Genomic DNA, 17,882 nt, shown 5'->3' on the forward strand with positions numbered 1-17,882 from the left:
TTCTTGTTAACAGGGACAGCATGCTTTTGAGGGAGTCTATAGTACTTAGTATAGGCATGTATGCATACCCATACATGGATACCTGTTATCCATTGTTATATAGATCGAAGACTTGTCTTCGCTGCTTGAGAAAGCCCAGTATCCAGAAGCCATTCCAGATGGGCACAGACATTCAGTTGGCTGTTTTCCCTGTGAGGCCATTTGCCCAAAGGAAATAGAAGATTTAACCTGCTCGATGGAGAAACAAGAAAACTTGGCTCTGGGGTCCGGGGAAGGTTCTGCTTTCTGGCTTGGATCATGCAACGGAAGAGCCTCTTCTGGGTTTCCCTAAACACCTGGAACTGATTTGGGTTTTGCCCTGACTCAGTAAAGTTTGCTGAGGTGGAGGAGGAGGGAATAGGAAAGAAATAAATCCAGCGATTAAAAATAGCTTTTGCATGTCAGGTGCCTGACTGAATTTGGGAAGACGCATTGGAACTCCTTTGTCTGGCAGGTCTGAGTTCTTGCTGCCGAATTACAACTGCTTTCATTTGTTTTTCCTGCTCCCCACCATGTAATGGTCAAGGGCTCATTGGAACCATGTGTGAGCCTAGTGAGTCACCAAATCCTCAGCATTTCAGTGGGAATAATGTGCTAAAACTCCTTTTGGGGAAGGGGAGGGAGATGAACTGAGGTCACTTCCTACAGATGTTAAATCCACTTCTATCTGGAGGCTTCTTTCTCAGGCTACTCTGCAAGGACCAGATGATTTCTCGGTATAGTCTGGGGCATGTATTGACTACTCTCAGGACCATACTTTTTGTCACAGAACAAGCTTCCTTTTAAGAAGTGGCATCTCCCTCCAAGTTGACATGTTGTAGCCAAACTGTGAATTTCCGTCAGCGGCTATGTAGATTGGCAGTGGAGTCCAAGAAGTTGTAAGAAGAGACCCAAGTTTGCATTTTTGGTCATGTCAGGTCATCAGAGGGTGAAATGGGGATCATCTGTCCATCCTTTTTTTGCCTCCTTTTGAGTAACATTTTGCTGACTGGGGACATTAGGAGAGCTTGAGAAAGATGTCAAAAAATCATTAGCATGTTGTTTAAAAGAACAGACAAAAATGCAAATTGTACAAAGGAAATGTGACAGGCATATTGGTGCTGGGTATTGTTGGGTCTTTTGACTGGAGCAGGTACATGATCATACTGCTTAAACAGAGAGGTAGACTTTGGTCCCACATAAGGAAGAAGTTCCTGACAGTTAGAGCTCTCCCAAGGACAATGGGCCACCCTGGAAAGTAGTGATTTGAACATAATTGAAAATCTTTAGACAAAGACTGGATGACTAAGAGTTATGTCTATTGGAAAAAGGAAATACTGTTCAGGTACAGGGTTGGTCCCCGAGTTTCCTCCTAACTCTGAGACTTTCAGATGTTGCAGCCAAGTGTTGTAATTGTTTCCCCAGAGCTCTGTCCTCCATTATCTTTGTTCCTTTTGCTTTAGACACACACAGAGAAAATAAGATGGGATCTTTACTTAGGTAGAAGGGGTAGAATGAAACACTGTTTTCCTTGTCTGGGATCAAGCCTATACAGAAGCTTTATAAACCCTCTCATGCTTTTTGCTGCTGCTGTGGTGGTGATTTTCCAACAAAGGTACTGCTGTCCTTAACCAAAATAGGTCTGTGGCCCAATTACTTGAGTGGAGGTGGAGGAAGTATGCTATACCTAAGACTTACTACAGACTATTTCATATTCAGTTTTTCTCCATCCATCTGATGAACAAGAGATAACAAAAGTAGGTAATTTCAGAATGCTCCTTTACAATAGAAATAATAGGTAGACTGTTACAGAATTGCAGAATACTTCTAGGAGGTATGTGTACACATTTTATAGATGACAAAACTGAGGCTCATAGAAATAGAAAAAAATTGCCAAAGTAAATAGTAATTTGTAAGTAGCAGAGCTAAGATTCTAACTTGTCTCACAAAGTTTTTAAGTGGCTAGACTTGGACTCAAATTTAAGTTTTCTTTTTCCACTGAATCTACCTTAAGAGTAATTGCTAGCACCTTTGATGGGCAAACCTCAAAGATGACAATGTAGGGACAAAGTTTTCCTTCACCTTGGGCATGTGTAGCCTAGTTGTATTGGGCTAAAGCAGCAAATGTTGCTTATACTCTGTCGATTTTAATGATTTCCATCCCTTTTTTAAACTGCTCTGAGCTCCTGGAATTAACACTCAGTTACAATTATCAGCTCATCCTGTTTGTAGAATATGGGAATCTGGATAAATATCTTTATCTTTGGCCAAGGGAATTATTAGGTGGTCTTATTTTTAGCAATTCAATTTAAATAATTTTCCCCAAATCACTTCTTGAGTTATACTAGCATCCTCCCAGTCTCAGTCACAAGACCTGGGTGGATGAACATAGGAACAGACCATCTAAACTGAAAGGCATGGAAAGAAAAACCCAACTTTTTTCTGCTTTCTTAATGTAATAAGTAGAAGTTGTCTTATTCTTTCTGGATTTACTTGCATCCAATAAATTTTCATACCAAAATTCTTCTTTGAAGCAAGAGAGAGACAGAAAGAGAGGGGAGAGAGAGAGAGAGAGAGAGAGAGAGAGAGAGAGAGAGAGAGAGAGAGAGAGAGAGAGAGAGAGAGAGAAACACAGACAGACACAGAGACAGAGACAGAGAGACAGAAACAGAGAGACAGAGACAACGAGAGACAGCAAGAGATAGAGACAGATTTAGAAAAAATTTGTTTTGGGTTGGAGAAGTTGAGTTCTTCAGACCATTCCTGCAGCAAAGGCAGGGTTCCCTAGAGCCAGTTTGGTAAAGTGTCAGAGCCTCCCAGCAGCTGAGGACCTCTTCTACTTTGTAATACTGAATGCTCTTTCTCCAGAGCCTTGTCCTTTCCAATAGAGCAGCTGCTCATTCATTAATTCATTCATTATGAAATATTTATAGGAACCAGAAAGCTTCTTCATGGTTTCCTTTTATTTAGCAATGACAATTTAAAAAAACCCCAAAACATTGGTTTCATTAGCCACAAGTTGTACCATTTCTAATTCAGGTGACCCAGAAAGGTGAACCCAGTAAAACAGAGAAACAAGGCATGACCTACCTCCTACTTCCTTTTTAATTTGTATGCTTCAAGGGCCAGTCCAATGTGATTCTGAGTTTCTTAGCTCTAGGAAGGAGTTGGATTCTTCAAATGGTCCCATTTTTAAAGAAACTGAGAAACAAGATAACCCTTCCTCTCCTCTGTGTTCAGCATCTTGGTGCCTCTTTCCTGTATAACAAGAATGTCTTCTTTTTCTTTTAGAATGGTACTGTACCTGCTCTGTGTTCTATGTCATTGCATAAGTGCTGGGCTAAAGCTTTTATCTTCTTCTTACACTCCAATACACAGAAAGAGGGAGGCTATAGAGCAGGGTTGTGGAAGGACAGGGATAGAAGCAGTGTCCTAGAATCCCTAACCATTGGTATGACATATCAAATGGCCATACAATTCCTATGATTGTCTCACGGAATCATTCATTGGCCTGCTCTAAGTAGTTCCTTGGAGAGTGATGGGGAAGGAATCTTGCCAGGTTTAGGAGGGAATTCCTCACCATATCCAAAGTCATCACAGACCGAGATTCTGTATAGCATTGGTGACATGCAGCTTCCTGATTTGAAGAATATTTCTTTTAAATGGTACAAAAAAAAAGCAAAACAAAACAAATCCCTTAAAGTGTTCTTCAAAACCAAACAAAACCCTCTGAGCTACATGTGAATGAATTGAAATCCTTGTTTTACATTGCCCTTGAAATAGCCATGGAGTAGAGAGAGGGGAAAAAGCTTCTTTGAGATATGGCCAAAATGAAAAAAAGATGTTTTGCTGCTTTCAAAATGCCACTCACTTATTGTGCCCCATCTGTGTGGATAGATGCTTTATAAATCATCTCTGCTTACACACATAGTTTTCACAGAATAAATATCCTACGGCCCATTTGCTCACAAATTTCTCTACATCAATAGTAAGAGAAATACTAATAATAGTAATAATAATACAGCAGCAACAATAGTAGTAGTAGCTATAGCACATTTATATAAAAGCACTTTCCATAGTAAGTCACCTGATCTTTGAATAAGAGTCATTAATGTCTAACAGCTTTGAGGACCAGAAAGTTAGTCCGAGGTTTGAAAGAAGAGGCCAGGTCTTAGTGTTTAAGAGCCAACCTAGAAACTAAGAAGACTTGATGAGTTCAAAGTGCCTCTCTCACATAAAGTGGTTTGTGACCCTGGGCCAGACACTCAGCCTCTTAGTATTCTAGGCAACTCTCTAAAACTGTAAATTGCAGACCTTCAGAGAAGGTGCTGACCTGCATTGTTAGAAGGAGTTTCCTCATCTGGGAGTTCCATGGCCCAGTGAAATAACTGGTCCAGTCCCTGTCCCTTTGTTTTTATTTGCCAGCACAATCCACTCTACTAGTATCTTTTATTTTTTCTTTCCCTAGAGGTTCATGACCATCAGAGGTTCATCTTGCTTCTTTGAGGCAAATACCTCCTACAAATTGGAAATGTTAAATGATTATTATATGATACAACTCTGAATTTGTCACTTGACTATTTGCAAATTTTTAATTGCTCCCCTTTGCCCAGCATAATTTTTAGCCTGGCCCAGCTTAAGGTGTCCTGTCCTGCCCAATGCTCCTATCTGGAAGCCATCTCTGCCTTATAGCTCTTTGTACTTCGTAGGCACATTTGCCATATTCTAATTTGTATTATAATTATTTGTGTCCCAGGGACCCTGTCTTATTGATCATTTTTGCATATGCCTCCCCCCTCCAGAACATAGCATAATGCCTTGAATATAATTGGTGCTTAAATAAATTAGGTATCGCCAAAATGATACGAGTGTTTCTGATACATTTGCATGTTGGTTAATTTGTTTTGGTAACTGATAGACTTCTGTATCCTATGATCAAGCAGAAGTAGAAAGATTTAATGACTTCATTCTAAATAAGAATCTAGGATGAACTGAAATCATTCTTCCAGAATGTATAATAATGATCCTTTGAGAGAGATGATAAAACTTCAGTTCCCTCCAGATCCAGCCCTCAGCCTGTACATGATTTACATTATTGTTATTCATCAGTATAATGATTGACACCAACCAGGTAACATAGTAGGAGTCTCTCCTTGTGATTTCACAAAAGAAGAATCTGCTTACTTATAAACACACTTATAAAAATATGCTTGCTGATAAACATACTTATTAATTTGTAATTTGAGGCACAAAAGCAAAACCACTGCTTTGTGTGTGTTTATGCTTATGTTATGTATGTTTATTAGCTGTACTTATGGTACAGCTGATACTTTCCATCCTTTAAAAATGCTGCTAAGGCTCTGACTTCAACTATCTGAATCCTTTGGGATCAAGGGTGATGATATGATTCCTAGGGAGCTCAGGTCCAAGGGCAGGTGTTCCCAGTAGGCTTGGATGGCTCTTTCATGAGCTGGGTCATTAGATATTTTCCAAGAGATGTGGTATTTTCCACTCAATCACAGAGGCAGAGCTGGGCTTAGCCTCTGGAGCTGTTGTGCAGCTGGCGCTAACAAGGTGGTAGCTGGGTATGTTGGTGATGGCATTGAAGTGGATGGGCAAAAATAATTCCAGCTGCTTTCCGTGAAGGGAACGACTGAGAACCTGGAAATTCAAGCTCTCCAGGCAGGAAGCAACAACCCATGTGAAAAACTGTCAGCTCAGCAGCACTGTCCAGACGTTCACTTTGGATTCTGTTATAAGATGCTAAAGCTGGGGAGCCCTTTTTCAATGTCTGTTGAACCTTTGTGTCTCTTCTTCCTCTCAATTACCCTGTGTTCTTCTCCCCTTCCAGGGGTCAGGTTTCCCAAACTTTTCTGTTTGGTGGATGCCTGAGGCCTCTTGGCTGACTTCACCCTTTAGCTCCACTTGGCAATCAACTGCAGACCCACTACTCCACCATTTGGCCTGGCCTATATTTTCCACATGTGCTGTCCAGTCCAATTTCCGCCTTCAGTAAAGTCCTTTTCATCGAGTCATAAATCTGAAGAAAGGAGATGGAGGAAACAAAACAAAACAAAATAAAACTTACATGGCCCAAACTCACCAATTTTGGAAGAGATTGGGAGTGAAGAGGGGGAAGTTAACCAATTCCATACTGGAGCAGTTCCATTAAACAAGTACAATTATTGAAATTCTATTGTACATTTTTTATTGTTGAATTTCCCTCTAAAAATAGAAATTGCCTCTACCCTGGAGCAAAGTTGTCAATAGGATACTGGTCTCCAGTGGCAAGGTCTTAGTTTCAAAGGTCCGGAAGTTTCTGGATGAGCCTCATTGCAGATATATCTTTTTAAAAATCTCTCTGTGTGTGTGTGTGTGTGTGTGTGTGTGTGTGTGTGTGTGTATGTGTATGAGGATTTATGTGTTTCTTAGTGAGTCACTTACTGATTGCTCATTGTTTGAAGGACTGATGTTTATGTAATCACCATCTTCCCTCCCTCACCCCCCTTCCCCCCCACCCCCACCCCACTTACAATCTGGGATTTTCCATCTTTTGTCAGCCTTCCTGGAGGATTGTTGATTTTTCCATTAGATTTTGAGGCATGTCCCAGAGTGACCCAAACCAAAACCACTCCCTGGGATTCTAGGGCCCCCAGTACTGGGACAGGGCTTGGGACAACAATTATATCCATTCTTCTTTCCCTTTGGGAACAGAACATAGACCCTTAACAGTTTTCTTGCAGTTTTTCTGATGGCAAATAAAAGAGATAACAATTGTCTCGATGTGTTGGAGTCTCCCTTTGAGGTTTACAGACAGTGCATTTGTTCCATTTGCCAGCCAACCCCCATCTAACACTACCTCAAGAACTAAGACTGTATTTAATTCCTTAAAACCCAAAGCTTGCTAACTAGAAGTGCTTCATTTTAACCTATCACGTCCTTTTAGCTCCACCAGTTTCACATTACTGATTAGATTCCAGGTTAGGGTAGGGCAAATGACCTCTGACATTAAAGTGGATTGGTGCCAAGGTCTAAGGGAAATTAACCAGTAACACTAGCGGAAATTTCCCGATCTTTCTGTCTTTACTTATTAGCTTGTCAGAAATTGTACTTTTGGGTGAATCCAAAGGTACTTGATTTCAGCCAGAAATCCGTGTTCTTTTAGTCAAGACATCTTGGAATTGAGGTTGGGAGGGATCTTAGAGATAATATATTCCTATTTCATCATCATACAGATGGGAAAACTGAGTCCCAGGAAACAGAAATGAATTTGCCTCCCCAAACCAACTAGTTAGTAGCAAGATTCAAACCTAGGTTTTCTGCTTTCAAACCAATCTATTTTACTGCTATCTCAAACTGCTTCACTTAATGATGTAGGAGCAGGGTGGTGATGCATAGGAAGGACTGGACATAAATAAAGGAAATGATGAGAAATCTCACAGGTAAGAACCTCTCCAATGGGGCTCCAATCAGTCTGCCTTTCAGTCTTATTTCACTGCCCTCCCCAACAGGTACACTATATTCTAGACACACTGGTCTTCTAGCTAAGTTCCTAAAGTCCACGTCCCCTTTCCAACCTTTCTTCAATTGTGCAAGATATCCCTCATGCCTGAAGCACATTCTCTCTCATCCCCACCTCTCAAAATCCTTATCTTCTGTCATGACTCACTTTAGGTGTCACTTCCTTTATTAAATCTTCCCAATTATTAGCTTTTCATCTCCATTCCCTTATGGTGAATATAATTCTTCCTCAAATTACATCCCCCCAGCTACCTTGTATTTATTTATTATGTTCATGTTATATATCCTGGCATATAGTAGTCAGTTAATAAACATTTATTGATTTGTGCCGTTAGTGAAATGAAAATTACATGAGTGAAGGTACTAACCTTTCTGTGTTTATATTTGCCAACATCTAGCATAAAGCTTTGCACATAGGTGCTTGATACATGATTGATTAATTAAGTTGGAATGAGATTGCCCTGGCAGTGGTGAGATCTTCTAGTCTGTGTAAGGCCTAGGATATATCTGTTTATAGAAATGATTTCTTGGTTGTTGTTTTGTTTTGTGTTTTTATTTATTTGTTGGTTTATTTTTTGGTCCGGGCCTAAGACTTTAGTTGTCCAGGAAATTTGGGGTATAGAAATGCCCTTCAATGCCCATCTATAATTACTCTACAACTTAGAGCCTTGGGGAAGTTTTTGGGGTCCTAGGAGTCTGGGCAAAAGAACTTGTATGTGTCAGAGATGAAGCCTGAACCCAGGATCTCTCCTGCTCTAAGGCTAGCACTCTGTTCATTAGGTTGTGCTGGCTCTTTGATGTCTCACATATTTCCTCTAAAGTTAAACCAAGTGTTTCCTTGACTTTCTGCCCCTTCTTGAGCTCTCTCTGCAACCAAGAGCCTTCAGGGCTGGTTATTTATTTATTCATTAACTTATTTAATTCTGGTTATTGAATTTGCTTGTGTTCCTTCTGCTTCTTACAGATATGGAATGTGCAGATGTTCCTCTCTTAACTCCAAGCAGTAAAGAAATGATGTCACAGGCACTGAAAGCCACTTTCAGTGGTTTCACTAAAGAGCAGCAACGGCTGGGAATTCCCAAAGGTATGCTTTCATTCTTGGGAGAAAAAAGGCTGGGCCTAGGCCTGTCGGAAGATCTGGCATTCATGCCATAACTCTTTTCCCAACAACCCTACTAACCCACCCCCTCTTAACCATTAGCTTCTGGGAGACCAGGAATGTAACATCTCATCATCTCTTAAAGTCTCCAGTGCTATCTTGCATGGTTATTTTTTTTTTCCTTTTGACCAGATATGATTTCATCAGGGTGCAAAATTCTTGGGTAGGAACTCCTTATATCAATGCAGATCAGTACCAACTTTTCAAGTTATAGTCTTAGAAAGTTGCCTGGGGGCACTGAGGGGTTAAGGGACTTGGACAGGGTCAAAAATCCAGTATGTCAGAGGCAGGACTTGAACCCAGGGCATCCTAACTTGGAATCCAGCCGTTCCTCTGTTCCCTCTTCCACACTACCTCTCTGTGTTCATCCTTTATCATCTCTGGGACAACTGCAAATACCCCTTGACTAGAATGTGTCACCAAAGTCAAAATTACTTTGGGCCCTGCTGTTTTATATCTTTGCAATCTCTGTACTGTTAGAAGAAATATATGTGAACTTGACCATCTCAAACTTATGGATCCTATTTGAAAATATTTGGAAATAGAGGATATATATATGTATATAAAATATACATAAACATATAAAGAGGAAAAAATAAATATATAAAGATGAAAGAAATAGCTAGTGGAGACTTCATTAAGCCTTTGTGGAAGAAGAAGACATAGAAAACTTTAATCTAGAAACATAGTTTCTTCAGAAGTAAGGGGGAAGGGAAAGGAGCAAGCATCTCTTAAGCACCTTCACTCAGGTGTTGAACCATTTACAAATATTATCTCATTTGATCCTCATAACAATCCTGGGAGGTAGATGCTTTTATTATCTCTACAATTGAGAAAACTGAAGCAGAGGTGAATTGACTTCTCCAGAGCCACATAGCTAATGTCTGAGGCTACATTTGAACTCACATCTTCTTGTCTCCAGGCCCAACATTCTATCTCCTGTACCATCTTGCTGCCGCAGTATGGTCCCTGACCTGACCTCATCCCCTTTTGATTAAGGCATTGACTGCCACTCCAGGGAAATCCAAAACTTATTATTCTTGGAGTAGGACTATTCATATCAAATGAGATAATATTTGTACAGCACTTAGCACAGTGCCTGGCATATAGTAGGTACTTAATAAAAACTTATTCTCATATACCACTTCACCATAGACATCAACCTAATGAAAGATAAAGTGGATACCAATCACTTTGAATTTCCATTTGTAAACTTAAGTTACAGAGATGGACCAAAGTGAGCTTTTGTTGTTGGGCAGAGTATGCCTTCTTCTACACTTCATCCTCCTGGCATTGTCAGTATTAATCAAAGATTGGTGTGGTTATGGGAAATCTGGAGTCATGACTAAGAGTTATATGTTGCGTATTATATAATCTGAGTTGAGGCTAGAGGAAGGGGTTTTGTATATACTTTGAGAAATGTAATAACTTAATAGAAGTATTATTATAACTATTATTCACCTGATTATTTCCAATTGCCATGAATACTACATTTTAAAATACTTTTTAAAATAAGAGTTATAGTTTTGCCAAAAAAAAAATAAAGGATGAAAGATAGAGCAAAGAAAGATGTGCTTAGGAATAATATCAATGTCACACATCTAGGACATCAAAGTGATTAGGGTAATAGAAATAAAGCAGTAAGAAGCTAACACATCAATCAATGATCTTAGATTTTTCTTTTCTTTTCATATTTTGTTTTCGTTGAAGTTGTGTCTAGAATGATGAAGGGTAGCTGATATTCTGGGTATGTTGGTTATAGATGGATTATGGCATTCTCCTGGCTGGTAAGATGGGAGAACGATTAAAAAAAAAAGGGTGGGAATAAAATGGGTGGGGAGGAGTAACCATAAGATAGCATTGATAACTGATTCAAAAATTTTACCTACAAAATAGTCCTCCCTCCTCCCGATTGGCTTCTAAAACCTTCTATTTATTAATTTGCTGAGCTCCATTCATTAGAGTATGCGCAAAGTGGCAGAAACAAAGGGTTAAAAGATTAACCTGATGGCTTGTTGTCTCATTCTTCTCTTTCAGATCCCCGGCAATGGACAGAAACCCATGTTCGGGACTGGGTAATGTGGGCAGTGAATGAGTTCAGCCTGAAAGGTGTGAACTTTCAGAAGTTCTGCATGAGTGGAGCTGCCCTTTGTGCATTGGGCAAAGACTGCTTTTTGGAACTGGCCCCTGATTTTGTTGGGGACATTTTATGGGAGCATCTAGAAATTCTACAGAAAGGTAATGAAGCAGAAAATAACTGGGGTTGGTGGAGGCTTATTTGGGGGTTAGAGATTTAAGAACCAGCAAAATGATGCTGATATCTCTGGGTATCCATTCAAAAAAAGTTGAACAGAATCTGGGTTACTGTAGTGCCTAACAATTTCATCATAGCACCTTCCTTTCCATAGAATTGTTTTTTAGTAAAATGTGATTTTAAAAGTGTGAATTTAGATGGTAAACTTTATGCCTTCGAGTTCTTTTGGGGTGTTTAGGTGATATATGGGCACCTAATCTTGCTCAAGAAAGAGCAAAGCCCTTAGGACCTATCCCCTTTCTGTCCTTACTAGATTTGTTTGTCTCTCATGCAGGTGGGGAAAGGGAAGACATCTTTACCATAGAGAGTCCTAGAGCCTCTTGTCCTCTCCTCATCCTTGGCCATATGGATGGGGGAAAATGGATCAAAACATGTTTGACTACTTAAAAGTAATTTGAAATATGCCTTACTTAATAATATTTTCCTGGCTCCTAAATTTTTGGCTGCCCTTAGATGCAAAGTAAATTTGTGGAGCCTCGCTTTCCAATGTCTTCAGAGCTCCTGAGATCTGTGTAAAGTTATGACTTTTATGTCTGAGCTGTAGTAAGGTTTTATTCCTCAACTTCTCTTAGTCCTTAGGGCCCTAGCCATAGCACTTATCTCCAACCTCAAGCATTAAAAAAAATATTTTCTGAAAAACGTGTTTATAAACTGAACATACACATGTAATTTATGACAGTGACCACATTCAGCCCCCATGCCTAGTGTTTCCTCCCTCTCTTCCAATGCATACAACATTCAGCAGGGGTCACACCTAGTCACATCTCTGAGAGGGCCTGGATCCCTAGGGTTCACTGGCAGGTCAAGCCTGTCAACCATTCACCTGATTCTAAGTGGAAGAGTCCAGTGCACCTTTTACATCTGGGAAAGGAACAGTGGGTCACTTGGGACACTATGTTGCAACCTTGTAATGACATGGTCTCCCCTACTAACTCCTTCCAACCTTTTAGGACCAAGTGACTCATGTACCACAGTCCTGGCTGAGTATAGAAATGGCAGCAGGAGGCAAACTTGGGTGTTTTTACTCTTATTTTTCTGAATTTCTTCTTAAAATAAATTGTAGTTACCAGCAGTCAGCAGTGCCCTCCAGCTGACTGTAAGGCTAGAAGCCGGCTGCCCTCTCTAACCCAGTCCCACCCTTTCCCTGTGGTCACCAGTTCTAGCCCTTGGCAGACTCTGGGGGAGGGGGAAAAAGCTCAGGGTTAGCACTTTTATTTTACACAAGACCTTTCTTTGTTCAAGAATATTTTCCATTCTGCATTGCCCAGGAGAGAGACCAAAATTAGATTCTTCTGGGCGTACAATTGTTATCCTTAGCCCTTTTCCCTATCCTTTGCAAAATAAATAAACAAACAAATAAATGAATAAGTGAATGAATGAATAAATAAATTATAAAGTAAGCAGTGAAGAAATGGGTAAATCTTTTTGTTTCTTCAGTTCTAGTAGAGCAACATACAGCTGCATAGACTTTCCTGATACCCTGACAGACCCCCCCATGTATAGAGAGAAATGAATGCCCAGTTCATGGAAGGAAAATATGTGGGAGGCACATAATTCAAGCCACCAACTCATCAGCCATTTATTAGATAACTACTATTTCCCAGCTGTCATGCTAGGTGCTTGGGACACAAAGACAAAAATGTACTAGTCTCTACCCTCAAAAAGCTTACATTCCTCAGAGAGGAAATAATAACTATAGTTTATGTATTGCCTTGTTAATAAGACAGCAAATTTGACCAGACTTGTTAACTGAAATGCACCCCACTAATGTAATTCCTGTGCCCTTTCTGGATGCTAAAACAAAACTGCTAGGATTTGAATGGGGTTTAAATTCCTCCTTAACAGTAAGGTAGATAGCTGGGGAAACCTATTGATCCTTTCAGGCCTCTTGGAGACCACAGCACTCTCTGGTTGCTAAGGCTGTTTCCCATTAGGGAAACTGAACTGAACTCAGATTTAATATATTTTGATTACAAAAATCTGATCACCTGAATTGATTTTTCAATAAAAGGGTCAGTAAAAAGACAATTCCTGGACAGAGCAAAGTAGAATCAAGCCATGGCTGTTTATTTGTGCACAGGCTAAAGCACTTGGTAAGGGAACTGTAATACATTAAAAATGAAATTAAAACAAGTAGAAATTAAAAAAAGAAACACCCAGACCCTGCAAGAACAGAATCTAAATGTTTGGAGAGGGAAGGTTGCAAGGCTGAGGGGTAAAGGGTGCTGCTGCTGTTTTGATCTGATAAGCCACAAATGCATGAGTTTAATAATTTTGTTTGAACTTGGAATTGTTTCCCTGTGCAGGTATGGGCCTGTCACCTGTAACCTTTTTTTGCCCAACGTACTATCAAATATCCGAAGCCCAAACTCCCAACAACCTTCCCTCCTGCGCCTCCCTAAAAACAATTGCACAATAGGCTCACAATTCTATTTCCACCTCATTTGCCTAGTACAGACTCATTGAAAATAAAATCAGATACCCCCATGACAGAATTGACAGATGGTTTAGTCAGTCTAGTTATAGGATTATAAATTGACTGTAGCTGCTCTAAGCAGATCTTTTCCATCCTTAGTGATTCATTTTTTTCTCATTATTAAGGATTAGTTTCCTGTTTTTGTGTGTTTTAGTTTTTTCTCTTCTTATTAAGGATTAGTTACAACTCAGGTTTGACCTACCATGCCAGTGTCCTACCTGGTCCTAATCTGAAATATTAGGGTGAGATAAAACACCCAGGCAGCTTCTTTGTAAGGTGATCAAAACTGGTACCCAAGGCTATCAAGAGAGTCTATGGAATTTGCATACTTGAAAATCCCTAAAAACGAGAAAAATTACCATCTTTCTTAGATAGGTTAGAATGTGGCCTGCCTGGACTTCCTTCTGTATGTTCTAGCTCTTTGACTCTATGATTGCAGACTTTGCCAACTTCATCTAGGTTAAGGGCCTGAATTTCACTGAAATCACTTGGTACTCTCCAGGAGCCTACATCTGATTTTAGAGCTACTGATATAATAGAATTAAATACCCTTCTGTGACCAGTGACCTCACTGCAGAGGAAGCCTGGGAAGTTGGGGGCAGGAAAGACCTAGAACAGTATCCTCAATGAATGAAAATGCTGATTTCATACAAGAACAGTTGAGATCACTGTGGTGCTTGCACCCAAGATCCTTTTGGGCCGAATATTGCTTCTATATTGACCTTTTCCTCTTCTTATTTGCTGCAGAGGACATGAAGCCATATCAAGTTAGTGGAGTCAACTCTACCTATCCAGAGACCCGCTATACCTCGGATTACTTCATTAGTAAGTTCAATGTCCAACTTGTCCGTGATTATCATTCTTCCTGTGGTGTGAACCTAGGTAAAAATTCCTACCTTGAGAGTTCTTTATCCCTATTGATACTGGAGGAATGAAATACTTTCTACGATTATTTTGCTATAGTGTTTCTGCTTCTTAAAGTAGGGCTGTTTTGGATGGCAGGTAGAAAGCCTATTCTATCCCATGCTATGCTAGGAGTTGATTCAGGAGTGTGTACCATGCAACTTTAAATCCTATTGGAAAAAGGAAGACCCTGTTTCTGGCTCCTCAAGGAGTCTATATTCTTTTTTAAATATTAAATTAAATTTATTTTTGGTTACATTTTAAGTTCCAAACTGCCCCCCTACCTGCACTAGAGAAGGCCACCATTTCTCTCTCTCTCTCATACCCACACACTTATGTGTGTGTGTGTGTGTGTGTGTGTGTGTGTGTGTGTGTGTGTGTGTGTGTGTGTGTGTGTGTGTGTGTGTGTGGAGAGAGAGGAGAGAGAGAGCAGTTGGAAAGTGACCTTCTCATGGGGAAAGATACTAGCAGTTGGGGGTGAAGGAGTGGAGATTAGCTTAGTCTAAGTACAACTCGCCAGTCATTTTACTTTTACCATTTTTCTGTCCAACTTTTGTTCCTGCAGGTTATGGTATTGAGCATGCTCAGTGTGTTCCTCCATCAGAGTTCTCAGAGCCCAGCTTCATCACTGAGTCCTACCAGACACTGCACCCCATCAGCTCTGAGGAGCTCCTCTCCCTCAAATATGAGAATGACTACTCCTCAGTCATCCTCAGCAGGGACCCTCTCCAGGCAGACGCCTTGTCTACTGACTATTTCACAATCAAACAAGAAGTTGTAACCTCAGACAACATGTGTATGGGGAGGACCAGTCGTGGTAAGTAAGACCTTATCTCAAAAGCCTCTCCTGTTCCCAGGAATGTCTGGTTTTTGTCCATTTCCCAAATTCTTTTTCTTTTTGTTGGTATTATGGGGACCCTCAGATTCAGTTTTTCCTGCCCTGAATAAGGGGGCATTAAAAAGTTTCCATGCTGGAATTTCCAGTCTTATTATTATCATTAATAGCAAAGCTCAGTGATCCTCATTGGAGTTGAAATCACTTAAGCTGGCTTTCTTATTTTAGAGAAAAAAAAATGGGTAAGAATTGGAGCCGATTGTTGCAATGTTTGGATTTGTCAGTTCTAAAGGTGGAATTTGCTCTGAATCGATGTGGATCCAACTAAATTAGTCCATCTGAGCAAAACATAATAGCTTCATATATTTCCCGCTTTTGCTTCCAGAATGTCATTGAATCAAGTTGTAGATTTATTGTAATCTGACTGTGGGGATTTCTCTCGTCCATAGTGAAACTGTTACTTCTTCGTGCTCTCTTTTGTTAGGACACTTTCAGGTCAATTAGTTTGGGATCTGTTTTGGAGCCAAAAGATTTAGAGTAACCTGAACTGTCAGAGTACACATTCAGCTGGAAAATCAGTGAAACAAGCAATAGGATGATTCCAAGAAGACAGACTCTTGTTGACATACCTATTATAATGATGAAATAATGCACTGAGAACATAGGAAGTGATTTAAAAATATGGTTGGCTGACTTAGAACAAATAAATATAAACTAAATAACCCCCTTCCCAAACCTTAAAAGTCAGGATATAGAAAAACACAGAGAAAAAAAATGCAGGATATTAGGCTAAATGATCAGATGGTTTTAATTTGGGCAAAGTGTAGTCCATTAGGGGTCTAAAAGAGGATTTGATTATTGAGGCAAAACAAATTGTATTGGAAAGAGGAAAGACAGGAAGCTTTTCAGATGAGTTAATAAGGTGTGAATTTGTGTTCAGGGGGCAACTTGCATTATAGTGAGGGTAGGAGAATCTTTCCTCAAGAATTTCATGGTAGGGCTTAGGAGTAAAATGTCAAATGACATCTTCTTCTAAATTCTATTCGAAAGACTTCTCAATAGGCTTCATGGATTGCCCACAATAATGTCTTTATTAAGTATCCTGGCTCACCCTTCCCCTTGAGAGGCCTCACAAGTATCTCGGTAAAAGAGTAAGAAAAGCCCCCTTTAGAACCAGAACTAGTCACCCACCTTCTCTCTCATAGCTTCAGAGGATGCTTAAGTTTTTTATGTTTTAAGCAGAAGGGGAATGTATGGGGCTAACTTTATCTTCCCCTTTTGGCATCTTATTTTTGGATCTGTATGTCAATATAAATAAATATACACATGCATATTTACCTATATACATTATGCATATATGTCTTTTCTTTCAACAGGTCAGTACATTAGAAAGACTTTCTTGTGGAGATTTCTGTTCACAAACTAGGCAAATGTGGCAGAGGCTAGAGCTTGAGTTTCACTTGTATTGTAAAGCTGGGCTGATCTATTCAGAGGATTCTAAAATTGCCTCTGTCTTTAAATACTTCACCCCTTTTGTGTATCTGCCCCCTTTCCTTGACTACTCCAGCTTTTTCTTCCTTCCTTCCTTCCTTCCTTCCTTCCTTCCTTCCTTCCTTCCTTCCTTCCTTCCTTCCTTCCTTCCTTCCTTCCTTCCTTCCTTCCTTCCTTCCTTCCTTTCTTCCTTCCTCCCTGTCTCTCCTTCTCTCCCTCCTTATCTGTCTATCTATCTATCTATCTATCTATCTATCTATTATCTATCTATCTATCTATCTATCTGTCTGTCTGTCTGTCTGTCTGTCTGTCTGTCTGTCTGTCTGTCTGTCTGTCTATTTTTCTAAGCAGAGAGGCAAGGGAGAGGCTGAAAAAGGAGATTCTTACACAGAAAAAATGACCTTCTTTTTACCTTTTGGTTCAGTCTTGGAAGGTTCAGGCCACAGAAACCTCAGAGGGAGGTCAGCGTTGTTACAGGGCGATTATTTTGGTGTTAACAAGGCTTCAAACCAAACAGACTTCCATTGGTCCAGAAATTATTAATCTTGGCCTCCAAAAATGAAATTTTCTAAAGATTAATCCTCATCTTAAGTCTGTTGAATGAGTTGTATGGGAGCCCTCCCATTTGCTCCTTTATACCACTTTGATTTTGGTTTGTGGCTGTCTTATTTTGACGCATGTCATGACGGTCTTAGTGACAGGTTTTGGTGGGGAATTTCCCAGAAACATAGAACTCTAGTCTTCTGGGAATGTCAATACTCTCTTTTGAAGGAATATAGTAGCATAGATGACTGTCTAATCTAGATGGTTCCAGCTCACTATGGAAGAAAATGATAGGAATGAATGGTTTCCAGCTCCAGAATTGTGAAATGGAGTTGGCTATACAAGCAGGTTACTACTGTAAACCACCACCCTTTCCACCTGCGTTTGACTGTGGTTAGAAATGCAATAACAGCACCAAGGGGGTGGTTTATTATTCTGCCTTACACAGCCTTATTGGAGCCACCCGTTCATACCTAGCCTGGGTCAACTCAGTTCTTCGTGTTCCTCAGGAATACAGTACATTGCATAGCAGAGTCCTTCCAAATAAGACCTTAAGGATCTCCATGTCTAAATTGTAATGTTCTGGTAGTGCTGTTCTTCTTGAAAATAGAAATGAACTGAA

The 17,882-nt window shown here is 40.0% G+C and overlaps 1 protein-coding gene across 6 annotated transcripts in view; it reads left to right on the plus strand.

Annotated features, from left to right (window-relative positions):
* Positions 1 to 17,882, plus strand: part of ETS1 (ETS proto-oncogene 1, transcription factor) — a 191,995-nt gene that overhangs the window by 140,219 nt on the left and 33,894 nt on the right. For all 6 annotated transcript variants that reach the window (XM_020963813.2, XM_078147109.1, XM_020963815.2 and 3 more), the window contains 4 exons: positions 8,504 to 8,623; positions 10,736 to 10,936; positions 14,236 to 14,313; positions 14,957 to 15,208. In XM_020963813.2, coding sequence (XP_020819472.1) covers positions 8,504 to 8,623; positions 10,736 to 10,936; positions 14,236 to 14,313; positions 14,957 to 15,208 — 651 coding nt within the window. The remainder of the gene's footprint in view (positions 1 to 8,503; positions 8,624 to 10,735; positions 10,937 to 14,235; positions 14,314 to 14,956; positions 15,209 to 17,882) is intronic.

Source organism: Phascolarctos cinereus, unplaced genomic scaffold (genome assembly GCF_003287225.1).
Source record: "Phascolarctos cinereus isolate Bilbo 61053 unplaced genomic scaffold, phaCin_HiC Scaffold_726;HRSCAF=1367, whole genome shotgun sequence".
Lineage (NCBI taxonomy): Eukaryota > Metazoa > Chordata > Mammalia > Diprotodontia > Phascolarctidae > Phascolarctos > Phascolarctos cinereus.